The sequence below is a fragment of the Equus quagga genome, chromosome 3 (genome assembly GCF_021613505.1).
Source record: "Equus quagga isolate Etosha38 chromosome 3, UCLA_HA_Equagga_1.0, whole genome shotgun sequence".
In the NCBI taxonomy this organism is placed as follows: domain Eukaryota; kingdom Metazoa; phylum Chordata; class Mammalia; order Perissodactyla; family Equidae; genus Equus; species Equus quagga.
Genome location: NC_060269.1, coordinates 85,588,891 through 85,614,221, shown reverse-complemented (window position 1 = coordinate 85,614,221; position 25,331 = coordinate 85,588,891). Strand labels below are relative to the sequence as shown.

Here is a 25,331-nt window from a genome sequence, read left to right as displayed (position 1 = left end):
TCAGAGGAAAGGTTTCCGTGCTGGGGATAGTCAGGAGAATGTAGTTGGCTGCTCTGTAATAGCCGTTCAGTCAGCCAGTTAACAGAGGCCTCCCGTGTCTCAGGCTCTGCCCTCGTGCTTGGGCTAACAGTGAACAGTACCGACAAGGTTGCCCTCATTCATGGCCTTTGGGTTCTGCGGGGAAGGACAGACAATAAACATGTAAATGCAGAATAAATATGATTGTGTTAGAGAGTGACAAGTGCTCTGAAGAATACAAAATGTGTCATTTGAGACTGCTGAGGTGGGCTTCTTTAGAAATGTCAGTGAGGGAAGGCCTGGCAGAGGCCGTGACATTGGAGAAGACATCTTAGCCATGCCTAGATCCAGGGAAAGAACATTTCAGGTAGTGGGAACTGCACATAGAAGGGCCCTGGGGCGAGAATAAGTTTAGCTTGTGTGAGGGACAGAAAGAGGGCGAGTCAGGCAGAGCTGGGTAGAAAAGGGTGAAGAGTTATATGCGATGGAGTCAGGAATGGGAGGTGGGGTCAGTTATGTGAGATGGGTCAGCTTGAAATGTCCTCAGAGTCTTAGTTGGATGTCTGAATCTGGAGCTCAGGGAGGATGTCAGCACCAGAATAGAAACATGGTAATTATCAAGCTGTAGATGGTATTTAGATCCAGGGGTCTGGATGAAAGGTCACCCAGAGAGACAGTAAAAATGAGAAGGGGGCCAAAATCCAGCCTTGAGGACTTCCCCATTTAGAGGTCAGGCAGTGAGGAGGAGCCAGAAGAAGAGACTGAGAAGGACCAGTCTCTGAGGTAGGGGGAAGTTAGGAGAGGGTGGCTCATCACAACAAGAGAAGAAAGTATTTCTAGAAGGAGGAAGTTGGCCAGCTCTGTCACCTTGCACTGAAAGGTCAAGTAAGAGGAACAGAGTTTGTTTTTGCTTTCTTAAGATTACATCATCTTTGGGGAGAAAGAATGAAACTGGACTGAGTAGGGTAGACCCAGAATAAGAGGGGAGCAAGTGAGACAATGACTGCGATGGTTCTGAGAAGATTTGTTGTGAGCTATGGGAGGGTTTTGCTGTTGTTTAGAGAGGTGATAGTAAGTATGTTTGTATGCTGGTGAGAATCATCCAGTTCAGACGGAGAAATAGGTGATGCATGAGAAAGAGCCATTAATTGCAGAAGCAATGTCCCAAATAGGAGAGCAGAGCAGGATCCAATGCAGAATGGAGGCATTTGAGCAGAAATATGTATTCCGTTCCAATAAGGAAGAGGGCAGGTAAGGGGAGGTGGATGGCGGAAGGTGATTAGTTCCTGCCTGGTTGCTCCCCATCGGCGAGTGAGTGAAGTGGAAGAGGAGTGTTACAGGTTTGGGAATAAAAGGAAGGCGTACAATAGTTGTCTCAGAGAAGGAGAAAGCAAATGTCATGGGAAATTACTAAACAGTCTCGAAGGCCCGTTTGAAATTTGTGGTCGTAGAGGTAAAGTGAAATCAGTCAGCACAGTTGGATGATTTTCTCCAGTGATGTTAAGCTGTTTGGATTGCATTATGGACTAATCAGAGTTGAGTTTAACCACAGATGGACTTCTGCTAGGTAAGTACAATAGGAAAGGGACAGAAGAGTTAGAGGTGCTTGCAAAGGACTGATTATAGTGCTGACCATGGAATCTAAGCCGGGTCAGGAAGACAGGAGAAGGGTGATGGGCAGTGAACAATCGAGTCAATGGATTGGAGAGCTCAGGCCTCAGAGAATGCTGGACTGGGTTCCACTCTAAAATAAGTGTCTTAGCCTGTTTGGGCTGCTATAACAAAAGTGTAGACTCAATGGTTTATAAACAACAGAAATTTATTTCTCTCTGTTCTGAAGGCTGGGAAGTCCAGGATCAAGGCGCTGGCACATTGGATGTCTGGTGAGGGACCGACCGTTTCCTGGTTTATGGATGGTTGTCTTCTCGCTATGCCCTGACAGGGTAGGAGGAGCGAGAGCTCTCTCTGGGGTCTCTTATAAGGGCATTAATGCCGTTCATGGAGGCTCCATCCTCATGACTCAGTCAGCTCCCAAAGGCCCCACCTCCTAATATCATCGCATTGGGGGTTAGGTTTCAACATGAATTTTAGGGGAACACAAAGACCATAAGATTCTGCCCCTGTGGCCCCGCCCCTACGCAGTTCATGTCTTTCTTGCATGCAAAACACATTCATTGCATCCCAACAGTCTCAAAAGTCGTAACTTGTTCCAGCATCAAAGAATGTTGGACTGAGGGTTCCACTCTAAAGTAAGTAAATCAGAAAGATGGTATATGATGATCAGAGAGGAGAATGTTTCCAACAGAAATTTAGAAGGTGGAACAATTATTGATGGTTATCAAGTACAGGTATCATCTGTATCTAGGGCACTGGCTTTCAACCAGCAGTGGTTTTGCCCCCCAGGAAACATTTGGCAATGTCTGGAGACATTTTAGGCTGTCATAATGGGAGGGCGGTGTGTGTGTTGGGGTGGCAGCTACTGCCATCTAATGAGTATAGGCCAGGGATGCTGCTGAACATCCTACAATGCACAAAACAGCCCCTCACAACAAAAAATTTTCTGACCCAAAATGTCAATAGTGTCAGTTTAGAATCCCTGATCCAGGGCATCAGTGGCTGAGGTGGAGCAGAGGAAAAGAGTGGAGATAAGATCAAGAATTGAGAGATCCAAGTGGGAGATAGATTGTGTTCATCAATTCTGAAGTTGCCAAGAATGACAGGAACAATGACAGGCATGGTGGTGCTTGAGGAAGACAGTCAGCAAGATGCTCAAGTTTTCAATGATTGAGGGTGGTGACTAGGACATTGGGAGATGACTGTAGAAGAAGAGGAGGCAGATGATAAAGTCTGATGTCATGCCCTTCAGAGGAGCTGGGATTTTGAAGAAGAAAGTAGAAGAAATGGTATGTAGGTGCCAGTGGGGAGCACCTCATTGTTCTAAGTTTCCTTGAATGTAGGAGGAAGAAAAGCTTCCTCAGGACTGAACTACAGGGGACACTCAGGACTCAGAACAAGAAGCTGAAGGGAACTTTAGGAGTCATGGTTACACATCTTTTTCAAGAGCCCTTTATTTAAGCAATGAACAAAAGTGATGCAGAATTTCCTGACACAGAACAAGTTGAGTGGAGGCATAGGTATAATGTGCAGCAGAGCACTAAGGTCTTCAGAAGACTATATTAAAGACAGATTTTTCTTTCTACACGGTGATTTTCGACATCTCTGGCTGAGCCATTTAGTTTCAGTAGACACCAGGGTTTCTCAAAGTATGCTCCCCAAACCAGCAGCGTCAGCATCACCTGGGACTTTGCTAGATGCAAAGTGTTGAGCTCCACCCCTGACCTACTGAATCAGAAACTGTGGGGATGGGCCCAGCAATCTATGCTCCAGCAAGACCACCAGGTGATTCGGATGCATGCCAAAGTTAAGAACCACTGATAGAAAAGTAGAAGTCTGTGGGTGATTAAAGGGGAGAAGGAAACTAATAGTTATTGAGCACCTACTCGAATCCATAGGTTTGTTTACCTAATATCATTTAATCTTAACAAGAGCCCACTGAGGTAGGTATTATCTCATTTTTTTAATAGTGGTAAAATATATATATAACATAAAATTTGCTATTTTAACCATTTTTTAAGTGTACAGTTTAGTAGCACGAATTGCATTCACAATGTTATGCAACCATCAACACTATCCATCTCCAAAATCTTTGCATCACCCCAAAAAGAAACTCTGTAACCATTAAATAATAACTCCCCATCCCCCTACCCCCAGCTCCAGGTAACCTCTAATCTACTTTCTGACTATGAATTTGCCTATTTCATATAAGTGGAATCATACAATATTTGTCCTTTTGTATCTGGCTTATTTCACTTAGCCTAATGTTTTCAAAGTTCATCCATATTGCTGCATATATCAGAATTTCCTTCCTTTTTATGGCTGAATAATATTCCATTGTATGTATATACCACATTCATCTGTGGATGCTGTTGGTGGACACAGGTTATTTCCATCTTTTTGGCTATTGTGAGGGATACTGAAATGAATATTGGCGTACAGGTATCTGTTTGAGTCCTTGTTTTCAGTTGTTTTGTGTTATCCTGTTTTTTAAATGGTAAAACTAAGGCTCAGACCAAGCAAAGCAGTCAAGGCCAGGAGTTGGGATGCCAGGCCAGCCTGACGCCGAAGCTCCAGCAAAGCGCACTGTCCGAGAGGGCGGGGCCTGTCCACCTGCTGTGCCCCAGCTTTACTGTGTTATTTATCACTCAGCATGCGTGTGTGTTTTGTTTTCTTGATTGTTCTTTTTCTTTTTTCCCTCCTTGAAGGATGCCAGCTCCTCAAGCGTTTCCAAGAAAACCCTGCCAGAAATAAGCCGAATGAACCAGTCCCTGACAGAGAAATGGATGGCAGTGACAATAGGAAGCACTGAACATGAAGTGGCTAAGAGGTGGCTCTGTCTGATAAATTATAAACCACTTCTATTTATTCTGAAGCCTCGGTTGTTTTATCTTAGACATTAAAAAGAGGGTTTGGGGCCGGCCGGGTGGCTCAGCGGTTAAGTGCGCATGTTCCACTTTGGTGGCCTGGGGTTTACCGGTTCGGATTCTGGGTGCAGACATGGCACTGCTTGTCAAGCCATGCTGTGATAGGCGTCCCACACAGAAAGCAGAGGAAGATGGGCACAGATGTTACCTCAGGGCCAGTCTTCCTCAGGAAAAAGAGGAGGATTGGCAGCAGTTAGCTTAGGGCTAATCTTCCTCAAAAAAAGAAAAAAACAAAAAAGAGGGTTTGGCTTTGCTGTGAAGGTATTTGCATTTTACCCATGATTTGCTCCCACCACCTCTGAGTTGGAGGAAGTCATTGCTGTGCTCATTCGCTCAGCGTTTACTTCACAGAGGTATACAAGCACGGGCACTCTCCCAGCCACCTTGCTAGGTGAAGTGAATCAAAGCCTTCACTAAGGTGGACTGTTTTTATATCTTCAGAGTTCATTCTTTGGAGCTCCATCAGCTTCTGTTTTCAGAAAGTTGTGTTTTATTTAAATCTAGATGACTTGATCAAATCCTTATGAAGAGATTTAGCGGTAACATGCACAAGGTATACCCCGAATTTAGAAGACTCTTAGGAGCGTAGTTATGTTGAATAATAATGATTCCATGTCATCAGTTGTATATTCAGACATAAGATACAAGGAGCCATGCTTTATAGTATTTTGCGACTTAACCCTATGTTATTACTTTTGCAGTGAAATTAGCCTGATATTTTCATCACCTGCTTGTCTGACTGCAAGTTTTTTGAAGAAAAGGTAATATTTACATGAGCTTGACCTCCTAAAACACTGGGGAATATTTAAAATCAAATGTTTTGAGTCAGTCATTTTAATTTGTGAATTTTGTTATCTATGAATCAAAAATCCAACACAGAACACTCCATAGGTTGTGATAGAATTCTTCCATTGTGTAATTTTCTCTTAGAGCACTGTAAGTTGTCATTTCTCGTTTACATGGTTCACTTCCTCGGCCTGCCCTTCTCTGTTATCTGACTGGCAGGAACAGCGTTTCTTCGGGATCTTTGTATCTGCGAGTGATCAGTTCATTCTAACATGGCTGCAGTCCTCAGAGGCCAAGACTGCACTTGGCAGTTCTTACTCTGGCGAGATCAATAAGGAAAATACATCCTATTTATTTTATCTTTAGTCTTACTACTGCAGAGGAAAATCTAACTTTTCTGTTTGGTTTGACACTTGGTCTGATCCAGTAGTTTAAACAATTCCTTTGTGAAATGCTCAACGTTTGGTCTTCTATTTCTTCCCCTCCCTCTATGCTCTCCAATACTGTGCCTGGGAACTGTTAAGAGATAAAGTGAGGCATATTTCAAATGTTAAGAGCTTGAGCAAACATCGATTCGAATCATGCAGCACCACATCGGAAGTGTTAGGAGTGCTCCTCCCACAGAGCCAGGGGAGGACAGAGAGAGAAGGTGCAGGAACAAAGAAAGCAAATTATTTGACTGTAGCTGAAAGCCTAGTTGGCTGTTTGTGATGGGTTGTCCTCGGATTTCAGTTTTCTAACTCTGAGGTAGTTCCAGGCTTCGCTTTTGGTTGGCTTGCGTAGGTCACCATGGCAGTAGAGCCACGTCAGTGTGATGGCCTCTTATTTAATTAATTAAACAGGATATAAGGGAGGGGAGGGGGGATAGCAGCATAAAGGTGCCCTCAGGCTGCCTCTGCCTTCTCTGGAGGCCAGCGCCTGCTGGTGTGTCTGCAGCTGATGGAGCTCATTCCGGTCCTCCTTCGCCAGGTCGGGTCCTATCCCTCCCTGTTGACTTGGCCTCAAGTTGGCTCACTGGTTCAGAAGATAGTTGGACACATCTTAGATCCCCTCCTGGCCGCTGGGTGGTACTCTCTTAACCCTACTGCAGGTATTCCTTGTCCCTACATAAAGCCCAGTTGTCAGTCCCTTTGGTTCTTAACACAGCTGCATGTTCAGTCACCCCTCCCGGGGACTGGAAGAACTGCTGGGTCCAGCAACTTCGCTGGGAATCAGAGAAGCCCAGGGAAGCTAAATGTCACGGCTTCCCCCTGGTGGCTCATGAGACAGTATCTTTCTAGAGCCCCCAAAGCATCCCTATTCATTGGTACACATCCCAGCCAAAGGCAGGAGAGGAGAAATCAGGGCTTTGCTTCCCTCTGCCTGCTTTCTCTCCCATTTGCCTTCCTCTTCTTGCCGTCCGTCCTTCCAGGCTGGAAAGGAGGGACTCTTCCACACAGTGTATCCTCTTTCTTCCCCCCTCTGGCCTCAGGCTAATCCTTATCCTTACCACATACAGGAGAATCTTTTCTACGTCAAGATATTGTCTTTCTAAAGTGGGAAAGTATCCATGCCCCCCTCCCAGGAGTGATGAACCTAAAGGTTTGATCTTAAGATGTCAAAGGCTGCAAAGGAGAATATATTTTAAAGGGAAATTTACAATAGTACTCTGTTTTAGTACATGCACAACTGTTTTAACTCTCATATTAAAATAGATCAGTTAATCCAGCAAACATAAAATATTTCTTCAGGGGCCAACCCAGTGGCACAGCAGTTAAGTTCATGTGCTCTGCTTTGGTGGCCCAGGGTTTGCCGGTTTGGATCCCTGGTGTGGACCTACGCACCGCTTGTCAAGCCATGCTATGGCAGGCGGCCCACATATAAAGTGGAGGAAGATGGGCACAGATGTTAGCTCAGGGCCAATCTTCCTCAGCAAAAAGAGAAGGATTGGTGGTAGATGTTAGCTCAGGGCTAATCTTCCTCAAAAAAGAAAAAGAATTTGTTCAGCAGAATGCAGGCTCCTCAAGTATTACCAACACAACCCAGGGAAAGGCCACACCTAGACAAAGCTTTGGTAATATTTCTGAGGGCGAAGGCCAGGGGGGCGCAGAGTCTGGGGGAGGGTTTGAGGCTTGATTGGGATTGGAGACAGATACAATGATCCAGAATGGATGGAAACAGCAAGGTAAGGATTTTGAGACGAGATTCAAAGATTTTAGGGTATAAACTGTCTTGATGCCTTCTACTGAAGAATTAATGAGTCTTTTTGGGATGTTCCTATAAAGAATTATCAAGCCATTTGCCTGAGCAAGAGACTTTGGGAAGAGTAAAGTCATGCTAAAACAGTGGAATCCCAAAGTAATGGAAATGTAGATGGTAAGGTATGTAGGGGGAGGGTAGTTTCAGTTCTCAGTGTGCAGGCTGAGCATGGGGATAAATTGTTTCCGTACTCAGACGCAGCATGTAGAATTTTGCTATTACTGCAGCCCAAACTTGCTGTAGCTACTGTAGAGATAATAAATGATTAACTACTCTCTTTTAGGAGAACATAAATTTCATAATTTTTTTTGTGCCAAGTAAATTATTTTGAAAGGAGGCAAGCTGTAAGGAAAAAGTTTATATCTGATATATAGTATAAAATAAAACAATACTTCATGATATAGGAAGTTTAGAAATATTCCTTTCCATCTGTTTATGTGGTTTTTTTTTGCATTTCTTGTATCCAAAGAGAATCTGGAGAAACGATTTCCATTGATGTGGACTTAGAAATGGCAAGAGATACCTTCAAGAAGTTAACAAAAAAGGAATGGATTTCTCTCATGGTAATAGCCAATATTTACTTGAGAAACAGTGCAATAGAATTTCTTTACAGGAACCAATATGGTTGCAGTTTAATTTTGTTGGGAGCTGACTGAGAGGGAAGAATGATAGGGGAGGGGACTAGTGTTTATTATGCGGTCACTATATTCCAGATGCTACTAGGTGCTGGCATTTCTTATTGAATGCTTAAGTGTACAGTAGATATATTTTTATTTTTAATGTGAGAAAACCAATGCTTGAGAGGTAAAGAACCTATGAAAAGGGAGCCTGAAAAGCCCATTCTCTATTTTGAGATGAATTTGCTCCTGATTCCTCCCTTACCCTGTTTGGGTCACATTTTCTTTACCTGTAAGTTGAGTTCATCTTTACGGTCTATTCTAGTTTAATGTTTTGTGATCCTGGGTTGTGTTGGGAGGAAATCTTACCCTCTAGCAATTTAGGTTCATGTGTTTGGGGGCGTTCGAATTAACAGTAGACAGATTAACAGGAGAAAAGAAAACAAGTTTTATTCACGTGCACACAGGAGCATTCAGATGAAAGGGCTCCCTGAACAGCTGGGGATGAGGGTATGGAGCCCAACTTAATAGAGAAAAGGGAGGGAGGCAAGAGGGCTTCTGTGGGAAAACAAATGGCCTTTTTTGGGAGACAGTGGGCTTTTAGAGGGACAAATGGAACATATGATAGCTTGTGATCGTGTTTGTCTATGCAATTTCTCATCCAACTGGAAGTGGCCGGCCTTCTTCCCGGCAGTGAGGCTCCCCCACCCAGAGGGCATCTGTAGCTGCCTCCCTCTCGGAAGGCTCTGCCTTTAGTCAGATGGGGGGACCCTGAAGACGTCTTTATGCATCAGCTGTATCTCAGATGTCTTCAGTTTAAAGTCATCTTTATACAATTTTGGGTCTCTACATTTGGGAGGGAAAGGGGGAGAGTGTTCCTTAATATGCAGTAGCTACTATATTTTTATTTTCAAGATGAAGAAGAATAGTAAATATTACCATTATATTTTTAAAATAAATTTATTTAGCTGATATGGGAGATACCTAGGAGTGCTATTCCCACTCTGAGTTCCAAGGAACATTTAGTTTCACAGAAGGCTCCAGGACAAAGGGTTCTTAGCAAACAACTTTGGGAACACTGCATATTATTATGGAGTCATGATGCATATTATTAAATCAAAGATTCTGTGATGTCATACACCAAAAGAAATCTAGTTTTTTTGACCCTCTTTTTCTCAAAGTTTTTTGACTTTGTGACACTGTTTTCTCATATACACCTACATTCCACAGAAATCACGTTCTTCTGGACATATGAAAACATAAATTGTAGGAAGATTAATGTCCTAATAATAATATACAGTACTTCACAGTTGACTGTTATATAGATCATCTTTCTTACCCCTTATGACATGTAGAGGCAGATACTGTAGTTAGGAGTAACTGAGATCTATTAGAATAAATAAGTTGTTGGTTCACAAGCTGGACCCCAGACACGGAGGGTACGGAGAGACCAAAGAAAGAGGCAGACCACTCCAGATTGGCAGGTGGTGGGTTTAAAAGCAAGGGAACTTACAAACGAGGCTTGTCTTGGGCAGCTGCAAGATGGGTATATCTCCGTACCTGCCCACCAGAATCTTAAAAGCTTACAGGGAGGCCTGAACTTGGTTTAGTCACGTACACAATCCACATGGTCTCAGCCACACCCTACCCTCTCCAGGCTGTGTCTTTGGAACAGTTCCCACTGTGGCAACAGTGGGCAGAGCATACATTCCAAGGAAAGAGGAGGGGTAAGGAGCCCCCGAGTGCCGTGCCAGGATTCAGCTTGAGGGCCAACCATGGTCACATCCTCTTGATTGCCTCCTCCAACATAAGCTGTTGTAACAAACAGCTTGCAAATCTCGGTGGCTTAACACAACAAAGGCTTCTTCTCACATCGTAGTCCAATGAGAGTTGAGATAGGGGGCACCTGTAGGGAAGGAAAAAAATTATTTTTCCTCTACCCATTTTAGTTTCATTGTAATTCATTTAATTACACTGAGAAAAGACAGACTAACAAGAGAAAAACAGAAGTTTATTAACATGTTCTTCCCACATATACATGGAAGTACGTAGTGATGAGTGACTTAAAGGGTGGTTAGAATTTGGGCTTATATAGCATCTTAAGCAAAGAACAATAATTTGCTAGATAAGAAAGACGACAAAGGAAAAGGACTTTGAGCTTCTGGGGTGGCAAATTGTGGGAAGGCAAATATATGGAGAAACTACTGGTAGATAAGGGCTAGTTAGTAAGGTTTGTTTGTGTAGACTCTTTCTCAGTGCCGGCTCATCTCTGCTAATAAGGTTGATATCCCCTTCCTGGTACAGGAAGTTGGGGGCAGAAGGACCCCTTCACAAGGGGAATTTATGTTCTGTTTTCAGGTAGACAAGGGGAGGCCAGAGAGCTCCTTCCACGTCTGCTTTGTCATACGTGCCTTAGCTCAAAACCATCCTCCTGCCAGAGTGGCCTGTTTGGGGGGCATGTTATATCACCCTTCCCACCTCTGCACAGCTTCATTCAGGAGTGACTCACCCTCCTTCTTTCTGGACACATGTCATTTCACTTTTATTTCCTTCCTGCCCCCCAGCATAAAATAGGGAGAATGGCTCTCACATAGTACTTCAGGGGCATTTGGGATGCAAGGAGTGATGGAGTTTGAACAGTAGGTTTCAGGAAAACTAAATGATTATTCCAATTGGAACACGGTGGAATGAAACTCCACAGCTTGTTCCTCACAATGACTGTATCTGATATATCCTGAGCCTTTCCCTGATCTTGTTTCAACGGCAGGTAACTACATGTCTCAGGGATAATCTGCTCAGAGCTCTTCCGTATCGTTCTCCACACCAAGAAGCGTTATCAGTTTTCCTTCTTCTCCCAGAATGTCCTGTGATGCATGAGTCTAGGAACTGGGCGATTCTGGTGGTGCCATTTGCAAAGGCTGTTTGTAATATGAATCACCAGTCTTTACGAGTCCTGAGTAAGTTTGATTACTTTTTTGTCACTTTGGACTCTCAACAGAGTCACTGTCTGAAGTAGAAGTTGTGGCAAATTGTGGATAGAAGATTTCAAAATACACAAATGTTTGAGTAAGTGGCATGTGAATTATTGCAAAGATTAACCTAAAGCTATTATAATCATTTATCATACAACGCATGTGTAATTCTTAGACTTGGACATAGCTTTGACATCAGAGTTTAATAACTATAGAGGATCCAGTCAAGATAAATCCATACTTTAAAACTTTTTGCTCATGTTCTTTTAAAACTTCAGATGTTTTGACCAGAAGTGATGGAAAAAAACAGTTAAAACTTGTGTTCTTGTTTTTTATTTTATTCAATACTATGGCATGTCCTTTACAATTTTAAGCTAATGTTCAACATCCAAAGCTTAAAAGGGACAAAGGATATATATATATATATATATATAGTGAAATACAAGCCACCCAGTTCCCCTCCCAGAAAGCAGTTACAGAATAGAGTTCCTTGTGTAACCTTTGAAAGATATACCAAATATATAAAAACATATAGAAATGCACTCTTTCTGGGTTTTTTTAATGATCTTTATTTATTTATTTTTTGTTGAGGAAGATTCACCCTGAGCTAACATCCATGCCAGTCCTCCTCTATTTTCTATGTGGGATGCCTCCACAGCATGGCTGATGAATGGAGTAGGTCTGTGCCCAGGATCCGAACCTGTGAACCTGGGCTGCCGAAGTGGAGCACATGGAACTTGAACCATTAGGCCACAGGGCTGGCCCCCTCTTTTTTTTTTTTTTTTTTAATGATAGCATACTATTCACATTCTTTGGCAACTTGCTTTTTCCCACTAAAAGTATATCATGGTGGGGCTGGCCCCGTGGCCGAGTGGTTAAGTTTGCATGCTCCGCTGCAGCGGCCCAAGGTTCCACCTGTTCAAATCCTGGGCATGGACATGGCACTGCTCATCACGCCATGCTGAGGCAGCATCCCACATGCCACAGCTAGAAGGACCCACAACTAAAAATACACAACTATGTAGCGGGGGGCTTTGGGGAGAAAAAGGAAAAATAAAATCTTTAAAAACAAAGTATATCATGGAGATCATTCTGTTATAGGACCGCTAGAATTGCCTCATTTCATTTAATGGCTGAATAGCATTCTATTGGGAGGATATACTACAAATAGTTGTTTCTAAACTTTTGTTATTATAACAGTGCTAACATGCATTTCTTTGTACATGTATATATTTTCACACACAGGAAAAATTCCAGACAGCAAAACTACTGGGTCAAATTGTATCTGCATTTAAAATTTTGAGAGATTTTGCCAAATGACCCTCCGCAGAAGTCAAGGCCACCAGGTTGCTCAACTTTAAGGGGTCACCATTTTCACTATATAAGTAAATTGCACGCCTGGGGTTGGGCAACATGGCAACCCTGACAGAGGATGAACCAGTTTACACTTCATCAACAAATATGAGAGCATCAGCCCACACACTTTTCTACATTATTATCAAACTTTGGGTTTTGTCATTCTGAAAAAAGAATCTCTTAATTTGAATTCGAATTTTCTCATTATGAATGAGGTTGTGTTGTTTTGCCTATATCTCAGTTCCATTCATATACCATATTCTGGGAACTATGAGTTCTTCCCTCTTACCATTTTTCCATTTGTTGTTAGTATTTCTCTTTTTTATTTAGGAACTTTTCAACTATTGAGGCAATTAATCCTTTATGTATAATATGAGTTGCAAATATTTTCTTTAGGTTATTTTTCTTTTTTACTTTGTGGTATTTTTATCATGCATAATTATTTTTAAACATTTTTATGCAACCTACTGTATTAACATTTTCTTTCATGGTTTCTGAGTTTGGGTCATACTTCAAAACATCTACCTCACTCTGAAATTAAAAAAACAATTTCCAGGGCTGGCCCAGTGGCGCAGCAGTTAAGTTTGCATGTTCCACTTTGGCGGCCCAGGGTTCACCGCTTTCGTGGCCTAGAGTTCGCTGGTTCGAATCCTGGGTCCTGACATGGCATCATTTGGCAAGCTATGCTGTGGTAGGCATCCCACATATAAAGCAGAGGAAGATGGGCACGGATGTTAGCTCAGAGCCAGTTTTCCTCTGGCAGCAGATGTTAGCTCAGGGCTAATCTTCCTCAAAAAAAAAAAAATTCCCATGCTCCTACTAGAATTTTTATTGTTTCATTTTTATGTTTAAATCTTTGCTCCATATGGAGTTTATCTTGATTAAAGTTCCTTTTTTTCTGGATCAGTTTCCAGTTGTCCCCACATATTTACTGAATGATCTGTTTCATTCCCGCTAATATGCAATGCCATCTTTATCATATACTAAAGTCTCATTTGTATCTGGGTCCACTTATGGAATCTCTGCTACACTGATTTGCCTTTCATGCATTTGGGTCATACTATTTTAATTATATTAGCTTGATAATGTATTTTAACATTTGATAGGTTTATTTTCTGAGAATTGTCCTTTAAAGGTACAAAAGTCCAGGTTGTAACCTCAGTAACATTAAAATATTGTTATTGAGCTAATTTAAAAATATATGCATAATAGGTGTTCATAAAGTCTGAAAACATAGATAATATTTTACTTTTTACAGATTGAAAATGTCCCTGATGACATTATGTTGTGTGAGTATTCACCTACGTATGTTTTCCGACTTTATAGATACCCTGTAGAATTTTGAGTTTGAAAATCATGAAATCAATCAAGTAATCAAGCATAAATATGAACTATCAACAAATTTCTTCAGAGTCCTGAATTTGAGCTTTTAATTCCAATGATACTTAATAAGGGAAAAATTTTTTTTTCCACATGTGAGTAATAAGTGTCGTTCAGGATGATATCTGCGGAAAAGACATTTTATGGGTTATGCTATCAGAAATGAAAAATATGATCTATTTCTTAAGTTAAAGAACCCAGTAGAAACTGAGGGATTTTTGTGGGGGGTGCATATTTATCATGGCTGATTTTACACCCCTCAGAGCAGTGTTGGGCATCTTTGCAAGAATCTTCTCTCAACACACTGGTCCAGATGCTTAAAACTGCCATCATCTGTCAAATACATTGTTGGGTTGAAACCAGTCAGACTCACTGCAGTGTTAAAGCTCTTCTAGAAGTGATGAAAAAAGTGTATAAGGTAAGCGTTCATCTAAAGGGATGTACCTACCATTTACTCAATCCTAATCCCTTAGGTCTCAGTCAGTTGGAGTCTTATTTTGTGTTGTTTTCCACAACAGAAAGAAAATATTGTATTCAGCCCTTAATAATTCAAAATTTTGCTTGTTTTGCTAACTGGATAGACTTGGAGGAATATAGTATATGTAATATATTAGATGCACAAATACTCAAACATGAGAATGATTCAGCATTTTCGTTAAACAACATAATCTAGAAGGAACCTAAGGTAAGGCTACTAATAAACCAATGATTGTTGGGGGATAGGGAGGAGCAGGAGCATTTTAAATAAAAGAGCAGAATTAAATTGGTATTGTTCAATTAAAAAATAATTAGCTAAAATAAGATGCTTTTACAAATGTAAATTGCTAAATGGCAATCAAATTTCACAAGTATCAATCTCAAAAGGAGAAAATATTATGTACAAAAGTTAGTGCTTTTCAGAAGTACTAATGTACTGATATTTCTAACGCCCCAGCTTTATTGAGATATAATTGACATATAACATCGCGTAAGTTTAAGGTGTGCAATGTGCTGATTTGATACCCTCATACATTACAAAATGATTACCACTGGGGCCAGCTCTGTGGCCAAGTGGTTAAGTTTGCGCACTCCGCTGCGGCGGCCCAGGGTTCGGATCCTGGGGGTAGACATGGCACCGCTCATCAGGCCACGTTGAGGCGGCATCCCACATCCCACAACTAGAAGGACCTGCAACTAAGATTTACAACTATGTACTGGGGGGGTGGTTTGGAGAGATAAAGCAGAAAAAAAAAAAAGAAGATGATTGGCAACAGTTGTTAGCTCGGGTGCCAATCTTTAAAAAAAAATGATCACCGCTATAGCTTTAGCCAACACGTCCATCACCTCACATAATTACCATTTCTATACTGTGGTGAGTACACTGAAGATCTACTCTCTTAGCAACTTTCAAGGATATAGTACAGTCATGTGCCACATAACCATATCTTGGTCAACAACGGACTGCATGTATGATGGTGGTCCCATAAGATTATGATGGAGCTGAAAAATTCCTATTGCCTAGTGACATCATAGGCAATACACGTACATATAGCACATATAATTATGTACAGTACACAATACTTGATAATGATGACAAACAACTGTGTTACTGTTTTATATATTTACTATACTATATTTTTTATCATTACTTTAGAGTGTACTCTTTCTACTTATAAGAAAAAGTTCACTGTGAACTATGCCATGTTACGCTGGCAGGACTTCATACATCTCATGTTTACTGTCTCTTGATCGCATCATTTTCTCTTATGCTTGATTTAATCTCAAGTTATTTTGTTATTTTGTTCATCATGGCTCCTAAGAGTACAAAATCCACTGCTAATGCTGCCAGTAGGAGGCCACGTTGAGTGCCTGACCTGGAAACAAAATTAAAAGTGATTAAGGACTGCAAAGGTGGAAAATCAGTGACGGTTATTGCTCACCAGTCAGGCATGTCCCATTCGACCATAGCTACACGCTCAAAGAACAAGAACAAAGTGATGGAAGCTGTTAAAGGATATGCTTTACTGAGGGCAATGAGACAAACAAAAGTTTGACAAGGGCCTATAGCAGACATGGAGAAACTTCTTATGACCTAGATGAAGACCAGACACAGAAGCATATCCCTCTCAGCACCATGACGATCATGGTCAAAACAAAAATGTTGTTTACGATGTTGAAATAAAAGAGTGGACCCCACTATAATGTTAAATTGACTACTAGCTCTGGGTGGTTAAAGGATTCAAGAATCATTATTCATTGCATTATATGAAAGTGAGTGATGAGTCTGTGAGTGCTGATGTGAAGGCAGCTGAAGAATTTTTGGGAACTCTAGATAAGCTGATTGTGGAGGCAAATTACTTGCCAGTGCACACACTCAATATGGATGAAACCTCCCTATTCTGGAAACAGATGCCTGAAAGGACTTCCATCCAAAAGGAGGCCAAGGCAATGCCAGGTTTCAAGGCTTTTAAGGACAAGATAACAGTCTTGCTTGGGGGCAATGTTGCAGGCTACAAATTGAAACCCTTTGTGATCTGAGAACCCCGGGCCTTCAAGCATATCAATAAGCACCCACTGCCAGTGTACTACAGGAGCAGTAAGAAGTCATGGATGACTCAGCTCCTTTACCAAGTTGCCCTCCTGAATTGCTATGCCAGCGAAATGGAGAAGTACTCTTTGGAGAATAACATACCTTTCAAGATTTTGCTTATTGTTGATAATGCTCCCAGACATTCTCCTTTTATTGGTGATCTTCATCCCAATATCAGAGTGGTATTTTTCCCTCTAAACACTACCTCTTTGACCCAACCAATGGATCAGGGAGTTACAGCAACTTTTAAGGCCTACTAATTGAGGGGGACCTTTTGCCCAGGTTATTGCTGCAACTGAGGAAGACACTGAGAAAACACTGATGCAATTCTGGAAGGATGACAACATCTTGACTGCTTGGGTTTGTAGTAATGTCACTAAGGAGTGTATGATTGGCCTCTGGAAGAAGACACTCAAGAAGTTCAGCCATGACTTCAAAGGATTTGCCAAGGATGAGAATGTTGCAAAAATCAACAAGGCTCTGGTTGAGAGGGCAGACAACTTAAACCTGGGTGTGGATAAAGATGAATTGAGGAGCTCTTAAAGGTGGTTCCTGAGGGAGGAATCGACTAATGAGGAGTTGTTGGAACTGGAACAGGAACGCATAGTTAAAGAAGAGAGAAGAGAAAAGGAAACTGCAAGAGAAGAAAAAGAAGAAGAACCCCCCAAGATAATTCCCAGTGAAAGGTTTAGCAGATGCTTTTTCAGACCTCAACAAGCTCCTTGAAAAGTTTTAAAACATGGCCCCCAGGACTGAAAGGTTTTCATTAATAGAGAGGAACGTTCATGGTGCATTATCTGTTTACAAGCAAATCTATGGTGAAAAAGGGAAACAAACCAAGTAAACCACAATGGACATATTTCTGAAGAGTGACATCTCCTCAGGAAGAGCCTCAGGCAGGTCAGGTCCTTCAAGAGATGTTCCAGAAGAAGGCATTGTTATAGGAGATGGCTCCATGCATGTTATTACCCCTGAAGACCTTCCAGTGGGACAAGATGTGGAAGTGGAAGACAGTGAGATTGATGATCCTGAACCTGTGTAGGCCTAGGCTAATGTGTGTTTGCATCAGTCTTTAACAAAAAAGTTTAAAAAGTGAAGAAAAAGATTTTTTTAAGTGGAAAAATCTTACAGAATAAGCATATAAAGAAAGAAAATATCTTTGCACAGCTGTACAATGTGTTTGTATTTTAAGCTAAGTGTTATTACAAAAGAGTCAAAAAGTTAAAAAAAATTAAAAAGTTTATAAAGTAAAAAGTTACAGTAATGGGGCTGGCCCCATGGCTGAGTGGTTAAGTTCGTGCGCTCGGCTTCGGTGTCCCAGGGTTTCGCCGGTTCGGCACGGACACGGCACCACTCATCAGGCCATGTTGAGGCGGCGTCCCACATGCCACAACTAGAAGGACCCACAACTAAAATATACAACTATGTGCTGGGGGGATTTGGGGGAGAAAAAGCAATTTAAAAAAAAGTTATAGTAAGCTAAGGTTAATTTATTAGTGAAGAAAATATTTTTTTAATGAATTTAGTGTAGCCTAAGTGTCCAGTGTTTATGAAGTCTACAGTAGTGTCCACTAATGTCCTGGGCCTTCTCATTCACTCAGCACTCACTCACCCAGAGCAACTTCCATTCCTGCAAGCTCCATTCATCGTAAGTGCCCTACTCAGGTGTACCATTTTTATCTTTTACACTGTATTTTTACTATACCTTTTCTTTGTTTAGATATGTTTAGATACCCAAATACCTTTGTGTTACAGTTGCCTACAGTATTCAGTACAGTATCGTGCTATACAGGTTTGAGGCTAGGAGCGATAGGCTATACCATATAGCTTAGGTATATAGTAGCCTACTACTCGTGTAAGTACACTCTATGATGTTCACACAACAACCAAATCACGTAATGGTGCCTTTTCAGAATGTATCCCTGCCCCTAAGCAATGCATGACTGTACAGTATTAACTACAGTCACCATGCTATACATTAGATCCCCAGAACTTATTCATCTCATAACTGGAAGTTTGTACCCTTGGACCAACATCTTCCCATTTCCCGCATCCTCCAACCCCTAGTAACAACCATTCTACTCTATGTTTCTATGAGTTTGCCTTTTGTAGATCCTACATATAGGTGATATCATACAGTATTTGTCTTTCTCTGTCTTGACTTATTTCACTTAGTATAATGTCCTAAAGGTCTGTCCATGTTGTCACAAATAACAGGATTTCCTTGTTTCTCATGGCTGAATAATATTCCAGTGTATATACATACCACATCTTCTTTATCCATTCCTGTGTCCATAGATGCTTAAGTTGTTTTCCTGTCTTGGCTATTGTAAATAATGCAGCAATGAACATGGGGGTGGAGATAGCTCTTCGAGATAGTGATTTCATTTCCTTTGGATATATACCCAGAAGTGAGATTGCTGGATCATATGGTAGTTCTATTTTTAATTTTTTGAAGAGCCTCCATATTGTTTTCCATAGTGGCTGCACCAGTTTACATTCCCACCAACATACACAGGGTTCCCTTTTCTCCACATCCTCACCAACACTTATCATCTCTTGTCTTTTGAGAATAGCCATTCTGACAGGTGTGAGGTGATATCTCATTGTGGTTTTGATTTGCATTTCCCTGATGATTGATGATGTTGAGCACCTTTTCATGTACCTGTTGGCCATCTGTACATCTTCTTTGGAAAAGTATCTGCTTAGTTCCTTTGCCCATTATTTTTAATTGGATTGTTTGGTTTTTTGCTCCATTGTATAAGTTCTGTATATATTTTGGACATTAATCCCTTATCAGATATATGATTTACAAATATTTTCTCTCTTTCCATTGGTTGCCTTTTCATTTTGTTGATTGTTTCTTTTGTTGTGCAGAAGCTTTTTAGTTTGATACAGTCCCATTTACTTATTTTTGCTTTTGTTGCTTGTGCTTCAGGTCTCATATCCAAAAAAATCATTGCCAAGACCAATGTCCAGGAGTTTTCCCCCTATGTTTTCTTCTAGGAGTTTTATGGTTTTAGATCTTATGTTTAAGTCTTTAATTCATTTCAAGTTAACTTTTCTGAGTCATGTAAGATAAGGGTCAAATTTCATTCTTTTGCATGTGGTTATCAAGTTGTCCCAACTGCATTTATTGAAGATAATCCTTTGCCCATTGAGTATTCTTGGCTCACTTGTCAAATATTAGTTAACCATATATGCAAGTGTTTATTTCTGGTTCTTGATTCTTTTTTTTTTTTTTTAAGGAAGATTAGCCCTGAGCTAACTGCTGCCAATCCTCCTCTTTTCGCTGAGGAAGACTGGCCCTGAGCTAACATCCATGCCCATCTTCCTCTACTTTATATGTGGTACGCCTACCACAGCATGGCGTGCCAAGCGGTGCCATGTCCGTACCCGGGATCCGAACCGGCAAACCCCGGGCCACTGAAGCAGAACATGGACACACAACTGTTGTGCCACCGGGCTGGCCCCTGGCTCTTGATTCTGTTCCATTGATCTATGCGTCTATTTTTATGCTAGTACCATACTGTTTTGATTACTATAGCTTTGTAGCATAGTTTGAAATCACGAAGTGTGATACCTCCAGCTTTGTTCTTCTTTTCAGGATTTTCACTGTTCGGGGACTTTTGTAGTTCCATACAAATTTCAGGATTTTTTTTCTATTTCTGTGAAAAATGCCACTGGAATTTTGAGAGGGATTACATTGAATCTATAGGTAGCTTGAGGTAGTATGGACTTTTTAACAATAACAATCCTTCCAATCTATGAACATGCAATACCTTGCCATTTATTTGTGTTTTTTCAATTTCGTTTATCAAAGTCTTATAGTTTTCTGTATACAGATCTTTCACCTCCTTGGTTAAATTTATTCCTAAGTATTATTGTTTTTGGTGCTATTGTGAATGGCCAATTGGAGTCTTAAGAAGACAAATAAGAATCATAAGGAGTCAAATATTTTTTTATAGTAGTATATAAAAGGGAAATGTTTGGCATAAAATAATTGGGGATTTTAAAGGTCAGAAACTTTATGAGGACGTAAGAAGATGTTTTATAATGGACATATTTCAATAAGAAAAAGTATACATCACAATCTGTAGTTTTATTGCATTTTTCATTCCTGATATTGGTTATTTGCTCTTTTTTTTTGTATCAGTCTTACCAAGAAGTGTTTTGTTTTTTTTAAGACTCAACCTTTTTATTTGTTGATCTTCTCACCTATACACCTGTTTTTTTTAATTTCCTTAATTTATATTCTTAGATTTCTTATTTCCTGCCTTCTGTCTCTTGGATTAATTTGATGTGACAGAGGCTTATTTAGATCGTTGATTTTCTAGCACCGCTTCCTCTGGGAAGCCTTCCTGAACCCCTTAAGTCCTTTTCCAGGAACTGTATCCTTGAGGCCAGATTACTTGTTGTTTTTACCTACTAGACCATGAGTTGGCAATCTACTCTCAGGGACAGTCTCCTGTTTTGGTAAATAAGGTTTTATTGGGGGGGCCGGCCCAGCAACATAGTAGTTAAGGTCACGCGTTCTGCTTCAGCAGCCCAGAGTTCACCAGTTCAGATCCTGTGCATGGACCTACACACTGCTCATCAAGCCATGCTGTGGCGGCGTCCCACATAGAAGAACAAGGACTTACAACTTTGATATACAACTATGCACTGGGGCTTTGGGGAGAAAAAAACAAGAGGAAGATTGGCAACAGATGTTAGCTCAGTGCCAATCTTCCTCACCAAAAAAGTTTTTATTGGGACACATCCATATGCACTTGTTGACATATTGCCTATGGCTGTTTTGTGCTACAAAATGTCAGGGTTGAACAGTTGCACAAGAGACTGTGTGGTCCCAAGCTCAAAATATCTACTATCTGGATTTAAGAGTTTGCTGACTACTATACTAGACAGTAAGCTATGTGTAAGCCAGGACAGTTTTCAGCTTATGCTTTGTCCCATGCCTGACAAATAGCAAGTGCTAAATTAATATTCATTAATTCATGGAGAAAGTGCTGAATTTGTCAAAAATACCTTGAATTTTTATGGTGCTTTTATTCTCACTATCTAGAAACTGTTTCCAGTAAACCTGTGCCCTAAGAATTGGTTTACTAATCTCCACTGCCAACATCTTATATCTTTTACAATATTTATGAAAATTGGAGACATTATAGATCAAAAAATGGAAGATTTATACAAGTCTATTTCATCATTGACAAATGTTTTGGGTTTATAGTGGTCTTTCTAATTATCTGTATAATAGCCATATATTTAAAAAGTAGATTAAATCATTTATTAATAGAAAATGAAATTCACAGGTCATATTCTCTTTAAGGTAAATAAAGCTAAATGTCTACTACCAGAAAATACTTTCAACATAAATGAGCTCTCCTATTTTTTGAACTTTTATGAAGACAGAAGAAGAGTGTTCTTAAGGGATAACAACCTGGTAAGAAGAACATTTTTACTTCTGAAAATTTTCATACTTTAAAGGGGGACACATTAGTAGTATCTCTTTGATAAACCAAGATTTGAAAATTTCCTCATGGAAATGTTGGATTTGCTAAATTAGATGATCATTGAAAACTTAAACATCTTTCACTCACAAAACAAATGCATTTTCTTAGAAATTTGTTTCTGGGTAATATGGATTCTTAAAAACAGATCCCAAAATCGTACAGAGGGAGATAATTTAAGGTGATAAGATAAAGAAATGGAGATTTTCTTTTCTTTTAATTATCAAAACTGTTATCTCTGTTTACTTTTTAGATACCTCCAGAAAATCCCAGCCCTGTTATTTTCAGTGATTTTCCATTTATCTTTAATTTTCTGTCCAAAATTAAATTATTACAAGCTGATTCCATTAGACAAATGCGGGTATGTATGCCTTACTTTTTTTTATTATGTAACATTTCAAACATATACAAAATAGAGATAAAGGTGTAATGAATGCCATCACAAAGTTTCAGCAGTCATCAACATTTTGCCACACTTTCTTCATTTATCACTTTTGTTGTTTTTGTAGTTGTTACTATTTGTGCTGAAGTATTTTAAAGCAAATCCCAGGCCTAATTTCTTTTCACTTCTCCATACTTCAGTGCATTATTTCTGGTTGCTTCACTCTTGTTCATGCTGAGATTCGTCAGTGGGTTCAGGTGGTGACCACGTGATTCTTCCACTGTAGTGTCTCCCATCAACCTTTTATTTAATAATTTCATCCACTGTTTTGCTTAAATTTTGCAAAATGATGATATTTCTAATCTTATCATTCCTTCCAAAGTTACTAACTGGAATTCTGTAAAGAAGAACTCTTCCTCATCAGTCAGGACCATTTGGTTACCTTGAAAAATCAATCATATAATCAGGAAAGCTGAATGAGGCGTAATCCTTTTAAATTATTCAGTGTTGCCAAATCACTGTACCTAGAAGTTGTACCAATTTATGTTACTACCAGCAATGTATGAAATGCCCCTTTCACACACTCTCACCAATGCAGAGCTTTACCAAGCTTTGTGATCGTTTCCTGTTTGAATGGGTTAATCATGATACTTGAGTTTAATTTTAATAGCGTTTCTCATTATTATATAATGCCTGAGTCCTCACTTTTTAAAGATAATATTGTTTTCCTACTATGGGCAATACTGAAACATCTAGTAACTGCTCTCTCCCTCTCCCTTCCCTCTCTGCCTCAATCCAGGGTTAGTTACTCTGTGTTCTTAGCTTTAGGCTTTAGATTTTCATATCTGCTTAAATTAGGAAGCCCCCACTGATACTCTTTTATTCCCAGAGAATGCCTGTGAGTCAATCAGTTAGTTTATTCTGTTTTCCCCTGACTCTCGCTTCTCCTCCTTTTCTGGCAGTTGTATTATTCCCACATAACATTTACATGCTATTTTGTCTGTCTTATCACCATCAGCCTTAGTTCTCAGTTAAGTATATATAATGCTCACCCCACCCCAGACATTATACTAAAGATGTTCCAAACGTTTTTTGATTGCTGAGGCTTGTTTTCTAGGCCATTCCTCAGGAAGGCTTCCTATATATTCAACTATGATGTTTATACTTTAAAGATTCACAGGAATCAGAAATCATACCCATTACTTTTATTAATAATTCAAAGGATACAGGCCATCTAGGTGAAACATGGAGAAGTCTTGGACATGACACGCACAAAAGGAGCCATAAAACATTTCTGTTTTATACCCTACTAATTATATAGCTTACATGACATTTTCCAATGAGTCATGCCCCATAAATCCATAAATTCCAGTTTAATTTATAATGAGCAACCTAGACGAACAAGTCCCTCCTGCTAAAGCATTCGTAGATGAGGACTCTCCTACTAGTTGTGGTTATTACTGTCTGTCATCAGCGTGTTTACAAGGAGATTTGACTGGGTCATCTCTTCTTTTGTTTCCCAGCCACCTCTTTCTTTTTATTTTCCTAACATCCCTGGTAACGGGAGCAAATAGATTGAGTCCTTCCTTCTCAAACCTAACTTCCCCTTAAGTTTCCTTTAAACAAGCTCTTCCCTTTCTCGTATTTTCTTCTATAGCAGTGTTCCCTCTAACCTGTCTGCTCTGTTAGTGAGGGTTGTGTGGATGGTGGACCCAGGCAGGCTGCATATCATGAAGGTTTGGGAAAGGATTGAGGACAAGAAAACTTTTAGTTGTAGTTGTCATGTGTGAAGTTAGAAGGCTGACTCCAGAGTCCTGTCCTCTGAAGGAGAGAGGATAGACATAGTCAAAATCGTAAGCTCCAAACTGGATCCCCAATCCAAATGCATCAATGCAGAAAGCCAAAACAAGACATGGAGAGTGGGAGTAGAGAAACTGGAAAATAAGATGCAGGTTTCCAGTCCAGTTCTTGGTCAGGTGAGAGAAGGCAGGCGTGCAGCAGGCCACATACACCTCTCCCTGCTATAGCCAGTGGAGGACATTGCTGGCCACTTCATCACTCTGAGCCGCGAGACATGCTGCTCAGCAGTCAGTATTACTAAAGTGTCCCAGAGCTGCACTCCTGGGCCACAGGAATTGCTGACCCATCACCAGGAAGGACCAGAAATGGCACTTGTTCCGTCTGCCTACAAACCTGGAGCTTCTTTACAAGAAACATGTTAAGGAAAAACCAGAAGAATCTAGTGGAATCCTATATAAATTTGTCAGTATATAGTGGCAGCAGAGATCTGGAACTGGGCTTTCCCAAGCCCAGAGCCACATGCACACTTCTCTGAGATGCTTGTAGAGTCCTAAAACGGCAACCACACCCAGCCTGGAAACCTGCAAGTGGATAGGTATTATCCACCTGTCTTACTGTCACGATTGTGGGATAGGCCCTAAGAGGGCTGCATTGGCTTGTGAGTCCTGAATATTCCTTTTTTTTTTTTAATTATTATTTTTTTTTATTTTTAAAGACTTTAGTTTTCCTCTTTCTCCCAAAGCCCCCCAGTACATAGTTGTGTATTTTTAGTTGAGTCCTTCTAGTTGTGGCATGTGGGACGCTGCCTCAGCATGGCTTGATGAGCGGTGCCATGTCCGCGCCCAGGATTCAAACTGGCGAAACCCTTGGCCACCAAAGCAGAGTGCGCAAACTTAACCACTCGGCCACAGGGCCGGCCCCTGAATATTCCTTTCTTATCCTTGTGATGGAGCAGAAGCCCTGGAGGAGTGTAAAAGGTCAAAGCAAGGAGAGAAAGTCCAACACTAGATTTCCAGTCCAACGGAGTTCAGCAGAAAGAAGCTCGAGGACGAAAGTAGTGAGGAAATGTTGAGAATTCAGAAAAGCTAAACAGAAGTACAATGTGGGTGACTGAGAACAATGCTAGGTCCAAGATGAGGCCACCGGTGGCATATTTCTGGGG

At 40.6% G+C, this 25,331-nt stretch overlaps 1 protein-coding gene across 1 annotated transcript in view; it reads left to right on the top strand.

Moving 5' to 3' along the window:
• HERC6 (HECT and RLD domain containing E3 ubiquitin protein ligase family member 6) overlaps positions 1-25,331 on the top strand; it is a 51,823-nt gene that overhangs the window by 12,573 nt on the left and 13,919 nt on the right. Inside the window, exons 9-15 of the mRNA XM_046656805.1 lie at positions 4,341-4,462; positions 5,261-5,320; positions 8,053-8,146; positions 10,968-11,157; positions 14,172-14,326; positions 21,807-21,920; positions 22,241-22,348. Of these exons, the coding sequence (XP_046512761.1) occupies positions 4,341-4,462; positions 5,261-5,320; positions 8,053-8,146; positions 10,968-11,157; positions 14,172-14,326; positions 21,807-21,920; positions 22,241-22,348 (843 nt within the window). The remainder of the gene's footprint in view (positions 1-4,340; positions 4,463-5,260; positions 5,321-8,052; positions 8,147-10,967; positions 11,158-14,171; positions 14,327-21,806; positions 21,921-22,240; positions 22,349-25,331) is intronic.